Here is a 26,433-nt window from a genome sequence, read left to right on the forward strand (position 1 = left end):
ACATCACACACATCCATGCCCGAGGCAGGATTCGAACCTGCGACCGTAGCGGTCTCGCGGTTCCAGACTGCAGCGCCAACCCAAACGCCAAGCTACAAAACTAAAAACACTCGTCAGACAGTCGTCAGTAACAAATGTCCACAGGACAAAAACCCTAACGAAATGACCCTCAAAAGATGAGGAAACAAAAATAGTGCGAGAGAGAGAGAGAGAGAGAGAGAAGATGATACGGACCCGGCACTCTGCCTGGAAATGACGAGTGGGAAACTAGTGGGAACGTTGCCGCAGAACGATGCCTTGACTCGACTGATAACAGGAGGCGGCTTCATCATATTTCACATTTATCTGTATACGTGTTTCATCCGTATATCTAGTGAATTTTGCGCGGCACTTTCATCTTAACTCGGAAGAAATTTGTAATTCTGCCAGTAATTGATCGTCGTTGGAGAAAAAAGACTTTCTTTGACAACTGCCTGGTTGTGTGCTGTTTTATATAATGCGCTTCTAGAGAGGACGTTAAACATGAGTCGATACTGAGGCGTTTGGCGTCATCTCTGGCCAGTAAACACGCTGGCAAAATTATTGGCTCGCTTCTGTGCTCATTCTCGCGATGTGGATGATGCACTGAACGACGCAAATAAGAGACAGGTTGCGCTTCATTGTTTTAAGGGGCTCCGGAAAGGCTCAAAATCATGAAAAGTTCAATTTTTACTTTTTTGCGTTTTCTGACTCTGCAGACTATTACCTTTTAATAGATATATAATTTATTCAGTTCCGAAGACTACAACTATTTTTAAATTTTTTTTGAAATGTGTTCTACATGGGCGTGACCCACTGTGGCGCTGTGCGATATGTTAATTACCTTGGTGACGATGTTTCTAAAAGTTTCAAACATGTTCAAGGACTGAAGCCATATGGTGATGATGCTGTAGTGCAGAAATTTGAGTGTATTGGACACGTACAGAAGCGAATGGGAACAAGACTTCGCCGACTGAAAGCTTCGTACAAAAAACAAAAACTCATTGATGGTAAAGGGTTGGATGGGAAGGGAAGGTTAACTGACAGTGTAATTGACAAAATACAGGACTATTATGGAATGGCTATTAGGCAAAATACACAAAGTGTCGACGAAATGAAGAAGGCTGTTTGGGCTCTTTTTTTTCATACTTCTTCAACCGATGAAAATCCCCAACATAGCTTGTGTCCCAAAGAAGAAGACAGTTGGTGTAAATATAACAAAGGATTGCTAACTGGTGAAGTGTACACTCATAAGCATAGTCTGCCTCATGCAATAATAGAGGTGATAAAACCTATTTTCAGAGACTTAGCAGCACCTGAACTGTTGAAAAGTGTATTCACGGAAAAACTCAAAACCCCAATGAAAGTGTAAATAGTGTTATATGGTCGAGAATCCCCGAGACTGTATTTGTTGGAATAGAAACACTTCACTTTGGTGTGTATGATGCTGTTGCGACTTTCAATGATGGCAACATTGTAAGGTGCAAGGTATTTAGAAATATGGGAATGAAGATAGGTTCTAACATGGTACGAGCGATGCTTGCTTTAGACAAGGAACGCCTTCGGGCTGCAGACAGGGCTGTAAAGAGTCTAGAAATACAAGCAAGAGTAAGCAGTAGGAGGAACAAGAGGAAGCTGGAGGAGGAGTTTGCGAAGGATGAAGATAATCCATCCTATGGACCTGGAATGCACTAAAAAGTTAATCCAATCTTTGTCGCTCGATTCCCAAAACTTTTATTTTCTCATACTAATTACATGTTTTCTAAGGATCTTCCAAACATATTTGTTTCAAACTTTCAATAAATGTTACACAGTACCTTCTGCATAATTTAACATAGCCTTTTTCCAAAGAACTGTATAGTTTTGAATATATAAATAAAAAATTGCAAAAAAATGTTGTGAATTTTCATTACAATTGAAAAAAATGATCTTTAATAACTGAACTAAAATTTTGTAAAATCCCTGTGTTAAGTTGTAGCCCATATTCCAATAAATAATCTGTAAAAAGTTCAACTTCCTACCTCAAATACTTTGTGAGGAAAGATGTAATTTATAAGCGTTATTTTAACATTGCAAGTATAGGGCGTTCCGGAGCCCCTTAAAATACCCCTACTGCCATAAAATTACAGGAAAGAAAAAGCAGCACGTCATTACCGGTCTTTCTACTCCCTCTCACAGCCATCGCCCCCCCTATGGATATTAGGGTATCTTGCTCCCAAAGTACTTTTACACAAACAGTGAATCATGTATGTAGCAAACAAACGAACGAACACCGTCCGAATAAGGCATGAAGGCTAACACTACCGACCGGCCGCCGTGTCATCCTCAGCCCTGTAGCGGCACCGGATGCGGATACCGAGGGTCGTGTGGTCAGCACACTGCTCTCCCAGTCATCGTTAGTTTTCCTGACTGACGCCGCTACTTCTCAGTCAAGTTGCTCCTCAATTGGCCTCACAAAGGTTGAGTTCACCCCGCTTGCGAAAGCTCTCGGCAGACCCGGACGGTTCCCCCCCCCCCTACCCCCCCCCCTACCACCCCCCCCCCCCCCCCCCGCCAAGTGCTAGCCAAGCCCGACAGCGCTTAACTTCGGTGATTTGACGGAAACCGGTGTTACCGCTGCAGCAAGGTCTTTGGCACAATGTATCAAATTTGAATGAAACTGCTGCAGACGTTCCTGACTTAAGCTTTGATGTCATCCCTTTTTAACACCCACCCCTACGGGGTGGTACCTGGTTCTCACTGTATTCGAGCGTGCTTACGCAATTGACCAAAGTTTCATCGCAATGGGATGACTAGTGTAAGAATGCATAGAACATGAGCAATGAAACATTCATTTTTATATATTACGTTGCTGCATACAGATGGAACTGGTGTTCACTCCAGGTTCTAATGGTTAATATTCTTTGGAGTTGGGTCACAACTGGAGCGACAGAACATTATTCACATTTACGGTTATTTGTGTTTTACGTGTATTAGGCCATGGTCCAAAGCATAGTTCTCTCCCTAAAGTTTCGTCTTCCAATGCTGTTGACATCATCAGAAGCTTTAACGACACAAACATTTATAATCTGCGATGCCATTTGAAAACTAAAGTTTTTTTGTTGTTTGACTCGGGTGAGCCGCCGAAACTGGGGGCCTAAAATAAAAATCCCCTGAAAATACCAATTAAATAGCTAAAACCCATGAGTGCAGCTCTGGAATACGTATCTATGTAAATAATCATATAATACAGGCTTTCGCGGCCGGTATGTGCATTTTTGGTAATATTCGTTATATGGTCATTAGGCCGTGGTCCGAGGCACAATTCTTTGCCTAAAGCTTCGTCTTCAGTGCTGCAGGAGCCATCAGACGATGATAATTCTGATAGCAAGGTTTAATCAGATTCTAATCATTACTATTCTACGAGGCACAGACAGAAATTCAAAAACACAAGAAGAACATTAACAGAAAAGAAGAACGATTGAAATTGGGCAAGTTGTAGGTCTTAGTACAGAATATACTGACATGAGAAAAGTCATAGGATAGCGATATGTACGTATACAGGTGGCGTTAGTATAGCGTACACAAGGTATAAATGGGCAGTTCATTAGTCATTTGTTGTCAGGTGATTCATGTGCGAAGGTTTCCGACATGACTATGGCTGCCCAAAGCGTAATGGCGGTTGCAGCTAGACGCATGAGGCATTGTGTTCAGGAAATCGTTAGGTAATTTAATATTGCAAGATCGTAAGTGTCAAGATTGTACCGAGAATGCCAAATTTCATGAATTAAGTCTCACCAAGGACAACGCAATGTTCGACGGCTTTCACTTAACGACCGAGAGCAGCGGCGTTTGCGTGCAGTTGTCAGTGCTAACAGACAAGCAGCAATCAATGAAATAACAGTAGAAATCAATGTGGGACGTCGGTCGATCGACCGAGAGCAGCAGCGTTTGCGTGGAGGTGTCAGTGCTAACAGACAAGCAGCAATCAATGACATAACAGTAGAAACCAATGTGGGACGTTAGCCGATCGTATCCGTTAGGAGAGTGCGTTGAAATTTGGTTTTAATGACCTGTGGCAGCAGACGACCGACTTGGGTGCCTTTGCTAACAGCACGATATGGCCTGCAGCCCCTCTCTGTGTGACAATATCGGTTGGATCCTAGACGACTGGCAAATCGTGCCCTTGCCAGATGACCCACAATTTCAGCTGGTAAGAGCTGATAGTAGGGTTCGAGTGTGGCGGAAACCCTTCGGGGCCAGCAACCCAAGTTGGCAACAAGGCACTGTGCAAGCTGGTGATGGCTCCATAATGGTGTGGGCTGTGTTTACATGGAATGGACTGGGTCCTCTGGTCCAACTAAACGGGTCATTGACTGGAAATGGTTATGTTCGGCTTATTGGAGTCCATTCATGGACTGCATGTTTTCATGACAGTGCGACATGTCAACGGGACACAATTGTTCACGATTGGTTTCGAGAACATCCTGGACAGGTCGAGGGAAAGATTTGCTCCCCTCCCCCCCCCCCCCCCCGATCGTCCGACATGAATCGCATCGAACATTTATGGGACAGAATCGAGAGGTCAGTTCGTGCAAAAAATCCTATACCGTCAACAGTTTCGTAATTGTGGACAACTGTAGAGGCAGCGTTGCTCAATATTTCTGCAGAGGACTTCCAACGCCTTGTTGAGTCGATGCCATGTCGAGCTGCGACACTAAGCTGGACAAAGGGAGGTCCGACACCATACCAGCCATGGCTTTTGTCACCTCAGTGCATGTGGACCACTGAGCTTCAACGAGAAATTAAATCTGCCGTTGCCGCAGTGGATACTCCGATTCCCGTGAGATCACCGAAGTTAAGCGCTGTTGGGCGTGGTCGGCACTTGGATGGATGACTATCGAGGCCGCCAAGCGCTGTTGCCAGCCTCGTGATGCCAATTGAGGAGCTACTCGACCGAATAATAGCGGCTTCGGTCAAGAATACCATCATAACGACCTGGAGAGCGGTGTGCTGACCCCACGCCCCTCCTATGCGTATCCTCTATGAGGATGACACGGCTGTCGGATGGTCCCGGTAGGCCACTCGTAGCCTGAAGACGGAGACCTTTTTTTTTAGTTTATACACTCCTGGAAATTGAAATAAGAACACCGTGAATTCATTGTCCCAGGAAGGGGAAATTTTATTGACACATTCCTGGGGTCAGATACATCACATGATCACACTGACAGAACCACAGGCACATAGACACAGGCAACAGAGCATGCACAATGTCGGCACTAGTACAGTGTATATCCACCATTCGCAGCAATGCAGGCTGCTATTCTCCCATGGAGACGATCGTAGAGATGCTGGATGTAGTCCTGTGGAACGGCTTGCCATGCCATTTCCACCTGGCGCCTCAGTTGGACCAGCGTTCGTGCTGGACGTGCAGACCGCGTGAGACGACGCTTCATCCAGTCCCAAACATGCTCAATGGGGGACAGATCCGGAGATCTTGCTGGCCAGGGTAGTTGACTTACACCTTCTAGAGCACGTTGGGTGGCACGGGATACATGCGGACGTGCATTGTCCTGTTGGAACAGCAAGTTCCCTTGCCGGTCTAGGAATAGTAGAACGATGGGTTCGATGACGGTTTGGATGTACCGTGCACTATTCAGTGTCCCCTCGACGATCACCAGTGTAGGAGATTGCTCCCCACACCATGATGCCGGGTGTTGGCCCTGTGTGCCTCGGTCGTATGCAGTCCTGATTGTGGCGCTCATCTGCACGGCGCCAAACACGCATACGACCATCATTGGCACCAAGGCAGAAGCGACTCTCATCGCTGAAGACGACACGTCTCCATTCGTCCCTCCATTCACGCCTGTCGCGACACCACTGGAGGCGGGCTGCACGATGTTGGGGCGTGAGCGGAAGACGGCCTAACGGTGTGCGGGACCGTAGCCCAGCTTCATGGAGACGGTTGCGAATGGTCCTCGCCGATATCCCAGGAGCAACAGTGTCCCTAATTTGCTGGGAAGTGGCGGTGCGGTCCCCTACGGCACTGCGTAGGATCCTACGGTCTTGGCGTGCATCCGTGCGTCGCTGCGGTCCGGTCCCAGGTCGACGGGCACGTGCACCTTCCGCCGACCACTGGCGACAACATCGATGTACTGTGGAGACCTCACGCCCCACGTGTTGAGCAATTCGGCGGTACGTCCACCCGGCCTCCCGCATGCCCACTATACGCCCTCGCTCAAAGTCCGTCAACTGCACATACGGTTCACGTCCACGCTGTCGCGGCATGCTACCAGTGTTAAAGACTGCGATGGAGCTCCGTATGCCACGGCAAACTGGCTGACACTGACGGCGGCGGTGCACAAATGCTGCGCAGCTAGCGCCATTCGACGGCCAACACCGCGGTTCCTGGTGTGTCCGCTGTGCCGTGCGTGTTATCATTGCTTGTACAGCCCTCTCGCAGTGTCCGGAGCAAGTATGGTGGGTCTGACACACCGGTGTCAATGTGTTCTTTTTTCCATTTCCAGGAGTGTATTATTATGTTTTGCTATTTTTATTGTTAGAAAAATCTTTATTCAGTCGGTCGTCGAAATTTTGAAATCAAAGTTATTGTGGATGTCCGGTAATTAATATTTCACGTGAAGCGCTGTTGCGACACAGGCAAAGATCAATTGTAGAAACTAAGCCACTGAATATTACAAATAATGTTATTAAAGAATACGGCCGACTGACAATAAGAGGGCACGTACATTCGGGAATGAGTGGTCAAAAATTAAAAAGAAAACGTTAATACTGCGTAGGAACTGAGTCTTAAATATAGTTACACTTGTACACACTCAAAGGTAACGAACATATGGACGGGATAGAGGCACGTACATTTTGAGTGCAATCATCCCCTGTGGCCTGGATAAAAAGAACTACAGTTAAATGCATTTATTCACCTTAGAATGTAAGTGCGTTGACTTCGAAATTAAATGAAAAGAAAGACTGCAGGTTCTGAATGTCGCGGCAAATATATTGATATTGACGGTAGCGGCCACGAAAGGAAAAAGATGAACACTTTCACGTAACTCTATTGTTGAGCAGCGTCGCCGTGAAGATCGTCGCCTCCATCTAAATTCTCTGTATAAAATTAAAATAATAGTAATAATTTTCCAGAATTTCAGGAGCTGAGACCCACGGTATCACAAAAGACGAAATCGCTCTGCGTCAAAATAACTTTCCTTACTTAACCCAGTTTTTATCAGTAAGAAATGGCAGAACACGTGTTAACACTAGGACAGGATAGCAGCGGAAGGTATTCTAAAACTAATAAACGAAGAGCGTTAAACTTCTTTTGTTCAGCAAATGCTTTACGCATTAATCTCTGGTAGTTGAACTAGTGTCTATATATTAAAAAAAAAAAATTTATATGATTCCTTTACAATCACGTGTTTATATATGAGCTATTCGGCGCCGTACGGAAGTTGCTTGACGCTAAACACGTGACTCCGTACTCCCTGACCGACGCGGTCCGCTTGTTGTGCCCATTATGCAACACCGGCACGAAAAAAGACCGCTCCACTTATCTCCCCACTGAATGGAAAACACAACTTCTGCCTCCACTACTATCGCTTCTCTTATTTTGCTTACCCAACCGTTTCCACAGACTGGTACCTTCTTGAGAACTTTCCATGTAACTGGTATTCCGAAATAAGCAGTGAATCTTTACAACGATGTATCGAAACTGCACAGCTGTGATATTGAATGACATCAAATACGCTGCTAAAAACTGTTCGTAATATATATTAAGCAGTAATTTGTGTGGCACCCGTAAAAAATTTCAGTAAGATTTAGAGAACACACGTCAACTTTCAGTCACGATACATTCAAGCCGACAATGATTCTTAGAGTAGTAGTAAAACAGAATGTTCGTGCTCGGATATCATACGATAAAATTATTGTAGGTGCAATTCCTGTCAAGTTACTAATGGTAAGCCATTAACTCATCTTGACGCATTTATAACTTTATCACTACATATTCACTTAAAATTAGTGTCAAAAAATTTTTTAAAAAAACGTGGCAATCTTTAGTTGCCACGTCAGTGTTTAATACTACATCATCTTCTTCTTTTTCATTCATTAGTATAACTTTCGATTCATGATCAGTGGTACCCCTTTCTGTCCAGTGTTGTTCATGAGTGAATGCACAAAATAACTTTCATTTTCCAAATTATAGCCCTGTTCGGTTTAATTACTTTTATTTTTAGTAGACTTTCCATCAGGAGGGTCGGTTGTACACTTTTCTCCTACTTATCGGTATCACTTCTTCGGGAAAGATAGCCTTATACAATTAGAAAAAATCCCTTAGGCATACACGCGATCCACGGTCATATTTTATATCGCAGGCAGGATAGACCGATTAGTAAGAGGTAGATTACACGTGTAACAGGGCTATAATTTGTAAAATGAAATTTATTTTGTGCATTTACTCACGAACAACACTCGACAGATAGGGGTACCACGTGTAACCTCCCTCCCACGTTATGTCTTGGCCACCAGATTCGTCTGTTGCGGACCTGGTGGAAAACGCCTGGGACGCTTTCGGGCACAGCTCCGCGCCCATAGAACACCGTCCCGAAATTTTTCGGGAATTTCGTGCCGTATGCTTGGATATCTGGCGTCACATACCTCCGGGAGCCTACGAATGACATGTCGCGTTCATGCCGCGGAGAGTTGCTGGTGTATTGCGTTGCAGAGATGGAGCAACACACAGCTAAGAAAGTTGGTTAGCGTATATTAACTGGAAAACAGATGTGGTTTAGGGAAACTGAAACATTTCCATGAGGTGGAGTGTTAACGTACAGTGCCTTCGGACTGTGCAAGCGTGCCTGAGTTTTTTTGTTGACTTCCAGTGGTGACAGGGACACAGCTGTTAACTGCGACATGAGACGTACTCACAGACGTATGACAGATTGTGTTTTTCTTCATAGCAGTTCACTGAGTTATTCCTCATGGTAACGCCCCAAGTGTCGTAACTGCTTTGGAGATACAACTCCGAAAACACCCAACATCCTCCGCAGGAGGCAGTTAACGAAAGTGTGCATACTTTGTTTACTGAGGATATTAGTGATCCTGATACGGTCACCTGAGAGACGAAAGAAAGAAACGTCCGGGGTTAACTTGCAGCTTTACCGATACCTGATGATGAAATTACATAAAGTGAACACTTTTTTAAATGGCTCTGAGCACTATGCGACTTAACTTCTGAGGTCATCAGTCGCCTAGAACTTAGAACTAATTAAACCTAACTAACCTAAGGACGTCACGCACATCCATGCCCAAGGCAGGATTCGAACCTGCGACCGTAGCAGTCGCTCGGCTGCAGACTGTAGCGCCTAGAACCGCACGGCCACTCCGGCCGGCGAACGCTTTTTTACTAAAATATTTTTGACTATGCGCAAAAAGAATTTGATTGAGGCGTATGTAAAGAAAAAAGGAGCTAAAATTAATTTAAGATTATTGTCGATAAGATCGGCATAGAAATTGTATAATAATAAACTCTTTGTTCTGTGTAATTAGAATGAAAAGATTATATTTGTTTATCATTGGTCAAGGAAAAAGAATTCGCTACTAGTTTTCTCTTGTTCTGGAATGCACGCAACGGTCTGCGATCGAACATTGTGAGTCTGTAATAATTTAATAGTTGTTGAAGTATGTTATAGATAGAGTAATTATTTTTCACTTAAGTAGACATCCTGTCCCATGCAGGAACTAACAACTTCTCTAATTTTCAGTGCCTGCAGTGGCGCGGAAAGATCGCGCAATAGGTCATTGTTGGCCGCCATTACCGGCCGTAACATTTATTTTAATGTTTCCATAGTTTCTCTTAGGAGTAAACGCCTGAGAGTGCGTAAATAGTTTCTTTTTGACAGGCCTTACTTGAATATATTGCATGTGCAGCATTTATCGTAATTTGTGGACTACCAGTTTTATTCAAATAGGCCGCTTCACGGTGATCGATTACCGTTTCAAAGACAATATTTTGAGGTAAGAAATAATAAATAATTTACGGTCCTAAGAAAGAGATACCAATATCTTACCGACACCTGCTAATAATAATAATATTTTTTCATGTTTAAGTTTATCAAAGATTCCTTGAGATATTTAGTTTTTCGATAGATCACGTAAACATTTTACGTGTAACATTTTAAGGCACCTTACTCCACACATACGTAGCAATGTTGTGCACCGTTATTTATAACAAAAGTTATTTTAACTAATGAATCAGAGCAGATTTCATTATATTGTTCCCCGTTTGTAACTGGAATTCTACCCTTTCCTGTGGTATATATATTTCCCAGAGTGCTTTCCAGTATAATTCTCCCCCCCCCCCCCCCCCGGGATAGATGCCACAAAAACTAGTACATTTAAGGTACCTGTACACATCCGAATACTAGTCGGCACCATTGCTTTAAAAAGATGCGGTCGACTTCGTTCTTCGTTCTTCATTTTTTCTCAGTGCTAGCTTGTTACAGGAAATCAAACTAGTCATGCATTGGTTTGTAGCAGGATTCTGAAGCACATCAACTACCTCGGATAAAAATGACTATTGACACACAACGACGCGGATTCAGAAAACATCGTTTTTGGAAACACAGCGGACTCTTTATTTACAAGAATTAATGAGTATTACCGACAGCAGATCTCAAGTTAATTCTGTATTTTTAGATTTCCAAAAAGTTTCTAATACCATCGCTCACAAGCGGCCTGTAATCGAATCGTGTGGCTGCGGAGTATCGGTAACAGCTGTGCAAGTGGATTCGTGATTTCCTGCCAGAAAAATCACATTGTGCGAAGTCATCTAGTAGAACAGACGTGATATCTGCGGTCCTCAAGGGAGTGATTTGGCGCTCTACTATTCTTAATGTATATAAACGATCAGCAGACGATCTGAACAGCACTGATAGAGTTCATGCGTATGAAGCTCTAGGGACCGATGACCGCTGCAGTCTGGTCCCTTTAATCCCACAAACCGACCAACCTCACGAAACTCTTGTTCACTGTCTAGTAGTCATCGGATGATCAAAACGAATTCGAGAATCATTTCGACAAGACATCAGTATGATTCACAACGTGGCAGTTGACCTTGAACAAGAAAAAATGTGAAGTCCCCCACCTGAGTACTAAAAAAAGATCGTTCAGTTTCAGGCACACGATAAATAACACAAATTTAAAGGTCAAACAATGGAAACTCCAGGTAGAAACATCAGCAATGTAGGAAAAGACAGTTTGCTACTTACCTTAAAGAAGACACATCAAGTTGTAGATTATAGGTTCAACTAAATATCTAGTAATTATAATTAGAAACAATTTAAATCGGAACCATCACAGAAATCGTTGTTGGGAAGACGAATCAGTGACTGTGTTTTATTGGCAGAATACTCAGAAGATGCAACAGATCTACTAAACACGGCAGTGCAGTGTTTTTATTTTACAGTGTCTCTGTGGCTTGATACAATGTTCCCTCCGACATGGCTACACCGTAGGCACGCAGTTCGATTAGTAGCCGCTTGTGAGGAACGGTGTCGAAAACTTCTGGAAACTAGAAATGCGGAATCAACTTGAGATCTCCTGTCGATAATTGTTCTAGATATTCTGCGAGGTACATAATTCTAAATAGTCTGTCCAATCTTCCCACTGTTAATAAAGTCAGTTAAAACAGACGAATCCAAATGTTTCGATTAATCCGAACAGCCTTACCGCAAAGCCACGTGCTGGTCATCATACTCATGTGACCATCCAGGTTCTGTCGGCGTGTTTGACAAATAGCGTAGTTCCGGGTGTTCAACCAAGCTGTTTCTTAAGTGGACCAGTGGACCGGACCATTAGAACAGCTGAGTAGAGATTCAACACAACTGACTAAAGCAACTAAGCAAATCTGCTGTCGCAGACCACTGACTGGAATGTAACCATGAAATACAGTACAATAGACCAGCAACGTGGTGCAGACGGCAGGTTCGTAGAAGGGCGTATTTAATTTTCCGTAACTCGCTAGGAAGTGGGAGGGGAGGGGTACCTCGTGCCCAACCGAAAAAACTTTAAAAAAGAAAAAAAATCGTCAAGTGTTGTTGAATTAGATCAACAACTTGCTTTTTATAAGGGTACTGATGTGTAAGTATGGTCCAGAACCTGACGATATCTTTCAGCACACTCTTAGCAGTATCAGGATACTTTCAATAATGTGTACTACTGAATTCATGACCACTACAAAGAAGAATTTTAAAAATACAAATTTCGTTCACTGTGGTTGATTTTTACTCTCAGGCTCTGAACCTCGAAATATTGAATAGGGCATTCATTGGGGAAAGTGAAATCTGTTATTGAGACTTAAATTTTTGCATGAGGTTTAACTGAAAAGTTTAAAAGGTATTTGGCATCTGGTAGAAGTCTGCCCCCGCTAGCTGAGTGGTCAGCGCGACAGAATGTCAATCCTAAGGGCCCGGATTTGGTTCCCGGCTGGGTCGGAGATTTTCTCCGCTCAGGGACTCGGTGTTGTGTTGTCCTCATCATCATCATTTCATCTCATTCGACGCGCAAGTCGCCGAAGTGGCGTCAAATCGAAAGACTTGCACCCCGCGAACGGTCTACCCGACGGGAGGCCCTAGTCACACGACGTTATATATATTATCCGGTAGATGAATTTATTACAAACAATACATTTATTTTTCAGAGTTTCAGAATATAAAGAAACTTACTAGATTACAATTTCTTCAAAAGGTGGGCATAAAGTACCACCTTCCCCCCCCCCCCCCTTTCCGCCCTTTGGCATTGCGAGGGTTAACAAGCCTGTCGTAATAAATGCGTCGGATGACCTGCTGGCGACAATAAATGTATCACGGATATTAAGAGCAGAATAGCCTTGGCAAAGCAAGCTTTCCAAAATAAAACGAATTTACTAACAGATAATCATATAAGCCTGGAAAGTAGGAAAAAGTTAGCCAAAACTTTTGTCTGGAGTGTCTTAACATTCGGATGAGAAGCGTGGACTCTGGGAAAGGCAGAGAAAAAGAGACTGGAACCAATGGAAATGTGGAGATGGAGAAGAATGACGAAAACAAGCTGGGTAGACAGAAAAAGTAATGAATAGAGAAGTGAATGAGAACAGAACCCTGCTAAATTATATAGGAAGAAGAAAATCAAAAATGATAGGGCACATAATGAGACACAACCAATTCCTAAAGAATGTATTTGAAGGAAAAGTTTTAGGGAAAAAACCAATAGGCAGGCCAAGAGCAACGTATTTTAATAACATCAAAGAAAAATGGTTCAAATGGCTCTGAGCACTATGGGACTTAACATCTGAGGTCATTAGTCCCCATGAACTTAGAACTACTTCAACCTAACTAACCTAAGGACATCACACACTTCCATGCCCGAGGCAGGATTCGAACCTGCGACCGTAGCGGTCGCGCGGTTCCAGACTGAAGCGCCTAGAACCGCTCGGCCACTCCGGCCGGCCACCAAAGAAGATATGGGGATAAAATCGTATGAAGAAACTGAAGAGGATGACAATGGAGAAAGTGACATGGCTAAATCGACAAGGCATAGCCTTTAGTTTATGATGATGATGATGATGACCAGTTATAACTGGACGGAGGCTTTAAGTAGGCGTCCGGAACTCAATTTATTAAGTTCTAGCCGACCATCACATCCAACAGTGCTGAGAAAATATACGTAACATGGAATGTCATTTAAACAAAAAGAGCATCAAAGGGCGTAGTGGGTGCGGGAGTCGAACTCGGCTATAAATAGCGGAGTGAGACCACCAACAGTTCAGTGGCGTTGCATTCCAAGCAGCGAGCACACATAACAACAAAACTGGCAGCACCTGAAGACTAGGGTTGCGTCGGTCGTCGGAATATCGTGTGTAGAACGGAATCAGCAGCTCGGCTGATTATCCGGAAGTACACCGTTAAGCCCAGAAGGTACTTCCACATTTGTCGCTGGCTTTCCCATTTGCTGCACAGCTTACCTCGGTGAAACGGACGTCGTGGTGTAGCAGAGCGCGATGATGTGTTCGCAGAGCCGGTCACAAGGCGACTGTTGTGACCCCGCGTGCTGTGATAGCCGCGCGGGCCGCGTGATGCCGGGGGGGGGGGGGGGGGGGGGAGAGGAGGAGGCTGGACCATTATGCGGGCCACAAGTGGCAGAGGGGCCCCTCTCATGTGTATTCCGCGATCGTCGGTACAAAAACACGCTGCACCAGAGTCATTCACTTCGATGTTGAAGTTTTTATCTGATACCATGGCAGAAGCTACGAAGGTTGCCCAGAAAGCAATGCGCCAACAAAGAATGGTGTTTTATCTGCGCACCCTATTTTTTTCAGGTAATCTCCATCCCGTTCTGTGCCTTTCTCCAGCGCGAAACGAGGGCGTGTATGCCCTGTCGGTACCAAACCTACCGCTACGGTCGCAGGTCCGAATCCTGCCCCGCGCATAGATGTGTGTGGTGTCCTTAAGTTAGTTAGGTTTAAGTAGTTCTAAGTTCTAGGAAACTGATGACCTCAGTAGTAAAGTCCCATAGTGCTCAGAGCCATTTGAGCCACGTGGCATGCCTATTCTAACAGTTGTATTTCAGGAATGAAATTTTCACTCTACAGCGGAGTGTGCGCTGATATGAAACTTCCTGGCTGATTAAAACTGTGTGCCGGACCGAGACTCGAACTCGGGACCTTTGCCTTTCGCGGGTAAGTGCTCTACCAACTGAGCTACCCGAGCACGACTCACGCCCCGTCCTCACAGCTTTACTTTCGGCCAGTACCTCGTCTCCTACCTTCCAAATTTAACAGACGCTCTCCTGCGAACCACTTCATATCAGCGCACACTCCGCTGTAGATTGAAAATTTCATTCTAGAAACAACCCCCAGGCTGTGGCTAAGCCATGTCTCCGCAATATCCTTTCTTTCAGCAGTCCTAGTACTGCAAGGTTCGCAGGAGAGCTTCTGTTAAGTTTGGAAGGTAGGAGACGAGGTACTGGCAGAAGTAAAGCTGTGAGGACGGGGCATGAGGCGTGCTCAGGAAGCTCAGATGGTAGAGCACTTGCCCGCGAAAGGCAAAGGTCCCGAGTTCGAGTCTCGGTCCGGCACACAGTTTTAATCTGCCAGGAAGTTTCAGTTGTATTTCAGATTACAGTCAGTTATGTAATTTTAATAATACTTGAAGCTTCATTTATATCAAACGTACATGTTTCAGCAGGACTGAAGAGACATATTCCTTGCAGAGCTAGACGCTATAAGCAGAAAGCTAACGCATGTTCCATGTAGTCCAGTGCCTTTACGAAACAGTACCTCTGTGCAATGCACCCTCTCCAGTCACATTACTGTGAGCACCTGCAAAAAACCTGAACAATCACTTTTTGCACCGCAGACGCACAGCAATAGAATCAGTGACATTATGAAAGGTACTGTCAGGCTTATGGAGCCATGTCGACTCCAGTGTTTCGGCTGGAGGAGGATCCAGGGCGGGAACAGGTGGTCCCATAGATTTTCGATTGAGGTTAAATCAGGGGAGGTTAATGTCCAAAGGAGTGTGGTAACACTTCAATGCGAGATGCTTTTAATAATTTCCACAACGAAATTCTGTCTCGAAATCTGGCAGAAAACCCAAAGAGATTCTGGTCATACATAAAGCACACCAGTGGCAAAAGACGCAATCAATACCTTCACTGCGCGATAACAACGGTGAAGTCACTGATGACAGTGCCACTAAAGCAGAGTTATTATTCGCGGTTTCCCGAAACTCCTTCACCAAAGAAGACGAAGTAAATATTCCTAATTCCAATCAAGAACAACTGCCAAGATGAGAAACATAGAAGTAGATATCCTCGGCGTAACAAAGCAGCTTAAAACACTTAATAAAGGCAAGGCCTTCGGTCCAGATTGTATACCAGTCAGGTTCCTCTCAGGGTATGCTGATAAAATAGCACCATTTTTAGCAGCTATATACAACCACTAGCTCACAGAAAGATCGTACCTAAAGACTGCAAAATTCCTCAAGTCACACCAATAACCAAAAAGGGAAGTAGGAGTAATACGCTAAATTACAGGCCTATATCACTAACTGCAGTAGGGTTTTGGAACATATATACTGCATTCGAACGTTATGAAGTACCTCGAAGAAAACGATTTATTGACACATAGTCAGCACGGTTTCAGAAAATATCGTTCTTGTGAAACACAACTAGCTCTTTATACTCATGAAGCAATAAGTGCTATCGACAGGGGATGTCAAATTGATTCCATATTTTTAGATTTCCAGAAGGCTTTCGACACCGTTCCTGACAAGCGTCTTCTAACCAAACTGCGTGCCTACGGAGTATCGCCTCAGTTGTGCGACTGGATTCGTGATTTCCTGTCAGAAAGGTCACAGTTCGTAGTAATACACGGAAAGTCATCGAGTAAAACAGAAGTAATATCCGGCGTTCCCCAAGGAAGTGTCATAGGCCCTCTATTGTTCCTGATCTATATTAACGACATAGGAGACAATCTGAGTAGCCGTGTTAGATTGTTTACCGTCTTGTAAAGTCATCAGTTGATCAAAACAACTTGCAAAATTATTTACATAAGATATCTGTATGGTGCGAAAGGTGGCAATTGACCCTGAATAAGGAAAGTATGAAGTTATTTACACGAGTACTAAAAGAAAGCCGGCCGGTGTGGCCGAGCGGTTAGGGGCGCTTCAATCTGGAACCGCGCGACCGCTACGGTCGCAGGTTCGAATCCTGCCTCAGGCATGGATGTGTGTCCTTAGGTTAGTTAGGTTTAAGTAGTTCTAAGCTCTAGGGGACTGATGACCTCAGATATTATGTCCCATAGTGCTCAGAGCCATTTGAACTAAAAGAAATCAGCTAAATTTCGATTACGCGATAAGTCACGCAAATCTGAAGGCAGTAAATTCAGCTAAATACTTAGGGATTACAATTACAAATAACCTAAATTGGAACGATCACACAGATAATATTGTGGGTAGGGCAAAGCAAAGACTGCGGTTCATTGGCAGAACACTTAGAAGTTCTACGAAAGAGACTGCTTACACCACGCTTGTCCGCCCTGTTCTGGAGTACTGCTGTGCGGTGTGGGATCCGCATCAGGTGGGAGTGACGGATGACATCGAAAAAGTACGAAGAAGGGCAGCTCGTTTTGTATTATCGCGAAATAGGGGAGATAGGGTCACAGACATGATACGTGGATTGGAGTGGCAATCATTAAAACAAAGGCGTTTTTCGTTGCGGCGGGATTTTCTCATGAGATGTCAATCACCATTTTTCTCCTCCGATTGCGAAAACATTCTGTTGGCATCCACCTACAAAGGGAGAAATGATCATCACGATAAAATAAGAGAAATCTGGGCTCGCACAGAAAAATTTAAGTGCTCGTTTTTCCCGCGCGCACCGAGCGAGGTGGCGCAGTGGTTAGACACTGGACTCGTATTCGGGAGGACGACGGTTCAACCCCGCGTTCGGCCATCCTGATTTAGGTTTTCCGTGATTTCCCTAAATCGCTCCAGGCAAATGCCGGGATGGTTCCTTTCAAAAAGGGCACGGTCGACTTCCTTCCCTGTCCTTCCCTCATCCGATGAGACCGATGACCTCGCTGTCTGGTCTCCTTCCCCAAACCAACCAACCAACCTTCCCGCGCGCCGTTCGAGAGTGGACCGGTAGAGAGATAGCATGAAGGTGGTTCATTGAACCCTCTGCCAGGCAGAGTAATCACGTAGACGTAGATGTAGTTGAACCTATTCGAAACATGCACGTTACACTGCGAGTTTTGTGACACATTCCACTGTCCAGATGGTAGATGCCATAGTACCGAGGAAAAGCAAATTAAATGTAGGGGAGTGGACATGGCCAGAAATAGATGCATACTTTTGTTGATCCACTATGCATTCCAGAATAACGAGATCATCCAGGGAATTCCCTCCCATCTGGACGTTTTCGAGGACTGTTACAGGACGTTTACTTCCAGACGTTTCACGCCATGCACGCGAACTACCATTGTCCCATAGAGCATTAAGCGTGACTCACATGAAAACACCACCTGTCGCCAACCACTGGACGTCTGGTTGTGGTACTGGCTTACAAATTCCAGTCGTCGTCGCCGATGAAAGGCAGTCAGCGTGGATATACACTATTGGCCATTAAAACTGCTACACCACGAAGATGTGCTGGAGACGCGAAATTTAACCGATAGGAAGAAGATGTTGTGATATGCAAATGATTAGCGGTTCAGAGCATTCACACAAGGCTGGCGCCGGTGGCGACACCTACAACGTACTGACATCAGGAAAGTTTCCAAACGATTTCTCATACACAAACAGCAGTTGACCGGCGTTGCCTGGTGAAATGTTGTTGTGATGCCTCGTGTAAGGAGGAGAAATGCGTACCATCACGTTTCCGACTTTGATAAAGGTCGCATTGTAGCCTATCGCGATTGCGGTTTATCGTATCGCGACATTACTGCTCGCGTTGGTCGAGATCCAATGACTGTTAGCAGAATATGGAACGGTGGATTCGGGAGGGTAAGACGGAACGCCGTGCTGGATCCCAACGGCCTCGTATCAGCAGCAATCGAGATGACAGGCATCTTATCCGCATGGCTGTAACGGATCGTGCAGCCATGTCTCGATCCCTGAGTCAACAGATGGTGACGTTTGCAAGACAACAACCATCTGCACGAACAGTTCGAATACGTTTGCAGCAGCGTGGACTATCAGCTCGGAGGCCATGGCTGCGGTTATCCTTGACGCTGCATCACAAAAAAAAATGGCTCCGAGCACTATGGGACTTAACTTCTGAGGTCATCAGTCCCCTAGACCTTAGAACTACTTAAACCTAACTAACCTAAGGACATCACACACATCCATGCCCGAAGCAGAATTCGAACCTGCGACCGTAGCAGTCGCGCGGCTCCAGACTGAAGCGCCTAGAACCACTCGGCCATTCCGGCCGGCGCTGCATCACAGACAGGAGCGCCTGCGACGGTGTACTCAACGACAAACCTGGGTGCACGAACGGCAAAAGGTCACTTTTTCGGATGAATCCAGGTTCTGTTTACAACATCATCATGGTCGCATCCGTTTTCGGCTACATCGCGGTGAACGCACATCGGAAGCGTGTATTCGTCATCGCCATACTGGAGTATCACCCGGTGTGATGGTATGGGGTGCCATTGGTTACATATCTCGGTCACCTCTTGTTCGAATTGACGGCACTTTGAACAGTGGACGTTACATTTCAGATGTGTTACGACCCGTGGCTCTACCCTTCATTCGATCCCTGCCGATCCCTGCGAAACCCTACATTTCAGCAGGATAATGCACGCCCGCATGTTGCAGGTCCATTACGGGCCTTTCTGGATACAGAAAATGGTCGACTGCTGCCCTGGACAGCACATTCTCCAAATCTCTCACCAATTGAAAACTTCTGGTCAATGGTGACCGAGCAACTGGCTCGTCACAATACGCCAGTCGCTACTCTTGATGAAATGTGGTATCGTGTTGAAGCTGCATGGACAGCTGTACCTGAACACGCCATCCAAGCTCTGTTTGACTCAATGCCCAGGCATATCAAGGCCGTTATTACGGCCAGAGCTGGTTGTTCTGGCTACTGATTTCTCAGGATCTATGCACCCAAACTGCGTGAAAATGTAATCACATGTCAGTTCTAGTATAATATATTTTTCCAATGAATACCCGTTTATCATCTGCATTTCTTCTTGGTGTAGCAATTTTAATGGCCAGTGGTGTATGAACCCTGCGCCTGCTGCAGAGGCCCATACGCAGCAACCTTCGCTGAACTATCGCTCTGGAGATACTGTTACTAGCCCCTTGGTTCAGTTTTGTCGTGAATTGCTCAACAGTTGCACTTCTATTCGCCCGTAAACATTTCGGCAACGTCGTTCACCCGTGTCAGCTGTGGCCCATGTTCACCACTGTTGACTAGGCGACGGTTTTGGAATGCGCTATTTTGCCCTGCGCGGTGTACCTTAACGGCTGCGGCACGCGAACAGTTTACAGACTTAGTCGTTTCTGAAATGCGTGTACCTTCGGTCGTAAAGCCAATGATCATGTCCGTCTGGATGGCAGATAAATCGCTCCGTTTCGGCATTGCGACGACGACTGCACTGTTTTCCTCGTCCCCCGACACGCTTTATATGCCCTCCACTGTTAGTTTTTATTGCACCTTGACGTCGACCATACGCGGTGGTCACCTTAACCTGACTGGACCGTGTACAAGTATTAGAAACATTATGTGATCAAAAGCATCCCGACACCTTCTGAAAATGACCTGCAAGTTCGTGGCACCGTCCGTCGATAATTCTGGAATTCAGTATGGTGTTGGCCCACCCTTAGCCTTGATGACAGCTTCCACTCTCGAAGGCGTACGTTCAATCAGGTGCTGGAAGGTTTCTTGGGGAATGGCAGCCCATTCTTCACGGAGTGCTGCACTGAGGAGAGGTATCGATGTCGGTCGGTGAGGCCTGGCACGAAGTCGGCGTTCCAAAACATCCCAAAGGTGTTCTGTAGAATTCAGGTCAGGACTCTGGGCAGGCCAGTCCATTACAGGGATGTTATTGTCATGTAACCACGCCGCCACAGGCCGTGCATTATGAACAGGTGCTTGATCGTGCTGAAAGATCAGTCGCCATCCTCGAATTGCTCTTCAACAGTGGGAAGCAAGAAGGTGCTTAAAACGTCAATATAGGCATGTGTTCTGAGAGTGCCACGCAAAACAACAAGGGGTCGAAGCCCCCTACATGAAAAACACGACAACATCGTAATACCACCGCCTCCGAATTTTACTGTTGGCACTACACACGCTGGCAGATGACGTTCACCGTGCATTCGCCATACACACACACTTCCATCGGATCGCTACATTGTGTACCGTGATTCGTCAGTCCACACAACGTTTTTCCACTGTTCAGTCGTCCAATGTTTACGCTCCTTATACCAAGCAAGGCGTCGTTTGTCATTTACCGGAGTGATGTGTGGCTCATGAGCAGCCACTCGACCATGAAATCCAAGCTTTCTCACCTCCCGCCTAACTGTCATAGTACTTGCAGCGGATCCTGATGCAGTTTGGAATTCCTGTGTGATGGTCTGGACAAATGTCTGCCTATTACACATTACGACCCTCTTCGACTGTCGGCGGTCTCTGTCAGTCAACAGTCGAGGTCGACCAGTACACTTTTGTGCTGTACGTGTTCCTTCACGTCTCCACTTCACTATCACATCGGAAACAGTGGACTTAGGTATGTTTAGGAGAGTGGGAATCTCGCGTGCAGACGTGTGACAAAAGTGACACCCAATCACCTGACCACGTTCGAAGTCCGTGAGTTCCGCAGAGCGCCCCATCGTGCTCTCTCACGATGTCTAATGACTACTGAGGTTGCTGATATGGACCTGGCAGTAGGTGGCAATACAGTGCACCTAATATGAAAAACGTATGTTTTTGGGAGTGTCCGGATACTTTTGATCACATAGTGTATGCTGGCCCCGTTTCTTCCGTTTCGTTGAATTTTTGAAAGTGTCCGTATATTGTGTGTGTGTGCGTGTGTGTATGTGTGTGTGTGTGTGTGTGTGTGTGTGTGTGTGTGTGAGAGAGAGAGAGAGAGAGAGAGAGAGAGAGAGATTATTTCTACTCAAATTTACGAGTTAGATACCGTTTCCGAATTGTCTCTCTAGGGCATTAGAATTATACATTTTGCGTTTGTCGAAAGTATCACAGCTCGACTATCACCACTTAGGTGAGCAGTCAATGTTTTTTAAACGCACACCTACCTTTCAGGTTGTGCCGCAAGACTCTGTTTGCCGTAAGACTGTTCTTCACAAATATATTCCTTACCTTTTCATTAATTTCTGGATCTACGCATCTAGTCTTTAGTATACTCGTGTAGTACCACGTTTCGGAAATTTGTATTCTTTTTGTGTTTGAATTGTTTGCCGCTCTTCTTTTCATTTACACGTAAGGCTATGCTCCATACAAACAATGTCAGCAGAATAATATTAAAAATTAGTTCATTAAAAAGGAAACTGACAGCACACAGTAAACACAGTCTTAGTACTTCTTTATTAATATATACAGCATCTAAAAAGAGTTAACTTCGTACAGTCTCTAAGTGATCTGCTTCACAAATCGAACGCTGAATGTTACAAACTGATCTTTGACTTTTCTTCTCTAAGTGATTTGCTTCACAAATCGAACGCTGAATGTTACAAACTGATCTTTGACTTTTCTTTCTAAGTATGACGTAGGACACGTCTAGCCATATGATTATTTCTTAGAAGGGGTCAGCAGAGAGTAAAAATGCCACAGAAGTCAGAATAAAACAGCAGTTCATTTTCACCACACACATTGTTTTCTGCAGTGTTTACAGAAAACGTCTTAAGATATCAGCCAAAGGATCTGTTTGATTTGTAGTGACGCGATTGAGCAGACTTCAGAAATGATATTTGTTAATAATTCGGTAAACGATAGGACAAGTTTTCGGGCATATCGCTTTTTCGTACTACACAATACATTTCGATGCAACTAACAACATGTCTTTTTCTTGACACCATGCTTAGGGTAGGGCAGTTCACTGAAGGTGAAATACAGGTCCAACCATTTTTAAAATAGTCACAAATTTCATTTGCATGAAAGTAATTTTTTCCTTCTAATTGCCTGCTACACAGAGTACAAAGGAAGGAAGACATTAGAGACAGTATGACATAGAATTAACTCTTTACCACCAAAATTTATATCATTCCAGACCTCTGAGGATGTCGAATGTGTCTGTAATGGAGACCGTACAAAATTTCGTGATCCGTTCAATATTTTCTCCTATTCAGGGTCGAAACTGTATCCCTTTTCTAAACAACCGTGTTCATTTTCGCCAAATAATTTTAAACCAGCCTCAAGCCAAACCAAGAGATTACGTCATATTATTCTGTAAGAAAATTCGACTTTTTTACCAGTCTTTTTTCACCATCGACTATTAGCTTTATGTTCATCACGATTACAGTTACGACCTTCATTTATAAGTGCAAAATTTTCTCAGCAATCACTAGTCAAAAGAGTTTCAACCTCGGGCATGAATAAACGATTCGTGGCACGTGGATAAAAATGATACGTGCTAGAAGATCATTATAATTTTTATAATCTCTGGCATGTTCTTGGGAACGAAAGTTTCCTGCTCGAAAATGATCCTGCGGTCGAAATGGCAGTCTGTATTGCTGGAAATAAAGCTAACAGTCGAAGACAGATAGAAAAATTTACGTCCTGTGTATCCTGCTCATTGAAAGATACGTAAATACAGATTTACTTGATCCAGAAACTGAACATCCGCAATTCCCAATGAAGAATGCCGTATTATGGTCTGTCATCAGAGGCTCGCTTGTTGCTAATTGCATCGAAGGGCCACCGCACAACTTCAGGAATCAATAGTCTGGACCAATAACACAACTCTCGCTGCAGCATTACGTGTGGCCCGTCAGCTGTCCGCTGAAAAACACGGAACGGAGGCCGCGGTCACGAAAGTTGTCGGTAGAGTTCCGGTGGCTGGTGCTTCGGCGGTTTTCCTCAGCAATCGGCAGCGCCGGCGGCTTTCACCGCCTGGAGTTGCTGACGAGCTGTCCTCACCAGCACCACGACACTCCGGGCCAGCACCACTGCAACACGAAAACACGGCGAGCTTACCCCGTGCGCTACGACTACACGAGATGTTACGTCACGAACCGTCCGTATTACCAAACAGCTAAAAACCAGATAGATAGAGTGTACATGGAGAGTCATTCTGTGGTAGTTTCGAAGGCGAAATAATACGTGCATGAACTTGTGAGATAAGCTGTTGGTGAATTTCTTTTCGAAATCATGCCTCACGTTTGCGCAACACCGACTCAAAGCAAGGCCTCGGCGCTTGTTCGTGACGTCACGTCAGCTAGGCACGGCGAACGCCAGGTCTGTTGCAGACGTACTCATAATGGTGGTCTCTCCCTCTCTGACACAGGAAAATGTGAAACTATTGGCGGTAGTTGACCAACACACATTGGTCTTACAGATTTCTGCAATCAATTAATTGTGCAGTTCATTACACTTCTTAACAAATAGTGTACTCCTGAACTTAAATTTCCACCTGTTTTAAGGACTGACATACAAAAACAACTTCATGGTGCAGCAGCAACAGAATTCGTGCTTCTTTACCATATTTGTAAATCCGAGGAAGTTACGTTTGTACTGGGCTGCTTTTACATGAAACTGTGGACATATTGGTGCTCTTCTTTAGGTATCTTGGTTGACTATGGGGTGAGGAGCACTGAATGTTAGTGAAATATATTGCGATTGTACACGTTGGGGGAGGGGGTGGGGGACAGAAGAAGAGGCAAAAGAGAGATACTCGTTTTATCAAATAAATTTTTTTTTATCTTATAAGGTTTCTCCTTTCAGTTGCAAGAGAGGAATATTTATCTTTTCTAATGTACATGTTTAAAAAAGTTTAAGCTCAGCAATATTTTCGATGTATGAAGCTATTTTGTTTCCTGTTTAGAATTCCTTTCGTTGAAAACGACTGTAATCTAATGACTGGCAACAGTTGGACATTTACACATGTAAATTAGTTCACATTCCAGTGACGATGTCAAACGAAAATAAATAAAAGAAACGAGTTAATTGTAAGGAGGTTGGGGTAAGTTTCGATAACAAATGGATCAAGTAAATATAGTTACTTGAATGTAAAATTTCCGAAGCTTGCAATGGAGCAAAGCATCTTCTCATATTGATCTACGTTTATTTCGACAGGATTCAGTAATACAAAGCTACGATCTTCATTTGTAGCTTTAAGATAGTAAGAAAATCTTTCATCTAAATAAAACTGCATAATCCAAAACAATACCAAACAATTTGTCCAAAAATAAGAGATTTATAGTGATAAGCCTGCAACAGACCTGGCGTTCGCCGTGCCTAGCTGACGTGACGTCACCAACAAGCGCCGAGGCCTTCCTTTGAGTCGGTGTTGGTTTGCGTCAGCGAGCACAAAAGAAGTAAAACTACGAATATATCTTATTTAAAATGAGAATTGTTTAAAAATGTTATCTGTCAGCGGTTTTGTTATTTAGCGTTACACGCGCAATCGGAATTACTGGTATCTTTGATCAATAGTAGATCACGATACTGTTTGACGAAATTTGCGATTCCGTTATTTTTCAATCTATCTTTTACCCGAATTTGCAAATCTGACGTAAAAGAAACGAGCCTGTGGGGTCGGTGTACCCTACGGAAACATTTATGTAATTTTCATACTTCTCCAGGTTTTTCAATAAAACTTTGCCACATTACTTTTATTTTTTATTTTAACAGAATTTAATTATCATATAAGTTCTATTTGTTTTATTTGACCGTAAATTGTGTATATCACGCACTTTACAGGTTGTTGTTTTGTTGTGGTTTTCAGTCAGAAGACTGGTTTGAAGCAGCTCTATTCTGTGCAGCCTCTTTATCTCCGAATAAATATTGCAGCCTATTTCCTGGATCTATTTACATGGTTGGTTGGTTGGTTTAGTTGGCAGAGGACACTAAACTGCGAGGCCATCGGCCCCAACGGATTAGGGAATTATGCGGAAGGAAATCGGCCGTGCCCTTTCAAAGAAACCATTCCGGCATTTTCCTGAAGTGATTTAGCGAAATCACGGAAAACGTAAATCGGGATGGCCGGACGCGGGTTTGAACCACCATCCTCCCGAATGCGAATCCAGAGTGCTAACCACTGCGCCACCTCGCTCGGCCTATTTACATGTATTCATCTCTTGGTCTTCGCCTAAGATTTTTACCATCCACGCTTCTCTCCAATACTAAAATGGTGATAACTTGCTGTCTCAGAATGTGTCCTAGAAATCGATCCCCTCTTTTAGTTAAGTTTACCACGAAGTTCTTGGCTCCTCAGTTCTGTTCAGTACTTCCTCATTAGTTATGCAGTCTATCCATGTAATCTTTAGCATTCTTCGGTAGCATTGAACATTGTATTACCTATTAAATGAGGAACTCTTCTAGTTTTCCGTAAGGAAATTCATTTATAAAATTACAGTCATATGAAAGATTAAAATTTTATATTGTCTTTCCTATGACTGTAGTTTTATGAAAAATTATTTTGGAGATGTGACATACACCACAATCTTTACAGAACTGTGTTTCACAATTATTTACAATAATATACAATTACTTTTATTCTTATAAATTTTACTGATCTCAAGAGGCGTGTTTTCTTCGTAACTGATCACTCATGTTTGCAGAAAACTATGTGCAAATGTTAATTTGACCAATTGCCGGTTCTAGAGCACCCTAGAACTTGATTCTGTAATATATCGCTTTTCAAGTGCGCCAAAAGTAGTTAGTCTTTGTCTCGGGGTCGAGGAATACAATCTT

At 44.2% G+C, this 26,433-nt stretch overlaps 2 protein-coding genes across 2 annotated transcripts in view; both read right to left on the reverse strand.

The window, feature by feature from the left end:
• LOC126106836 (uncharacterized) overlaps positions 1-14,092 on the reverse strand; it is a 68,631-nt gene extending 54,539 nt beyond the window's left edge. The window contains exon 1 of the mRNA XM_049913234.1: positions 14,012-14,092. The gene's annotated coding sequence lies outside the window, so the exon portion shown is untranslated. The remainder of the gene's footprint in view (positions 1-14,011) is intronic.
• An 8,126-nt stretch (positions 14,093-22,218) lies between these two features.
• The window catches only part of LOC126106740 (uncharacterized), a 52,464-nt gene continuing 48,249 nt past the window's right edge, over positions 22,219-26,433 (reverse strand). The window contains exon 8 of the mRNA XM_049913115.1: positions 22,219-23,687. Coding sequence (XP_049769072.1) covers positions 23,599-23,687 — 89 coding nt within the window. The 3' untranslated portion in view covers positions 22,219-23,598. The remainder of the gene's footprint in view (positions 23,688-26,433) is intronic.

This window comes from Schistocerca cancellata, chromosome 10 (genome assembly GCF_023864275.1).
Source record: "Schistocerca cancellata isolate TAMUIC-IGC-003103 chromosome 10, iqSchCanc2.1, whole genome shotgun sequence".
In the NCBI taxonomy this organism is placed as follows: domain Eukaryota; kingdom Metazoa; phylum Arthropoda; class Insecta; order Orthoptera; family Acrididae; genus Schistocerca; species Schistocerca cancellata.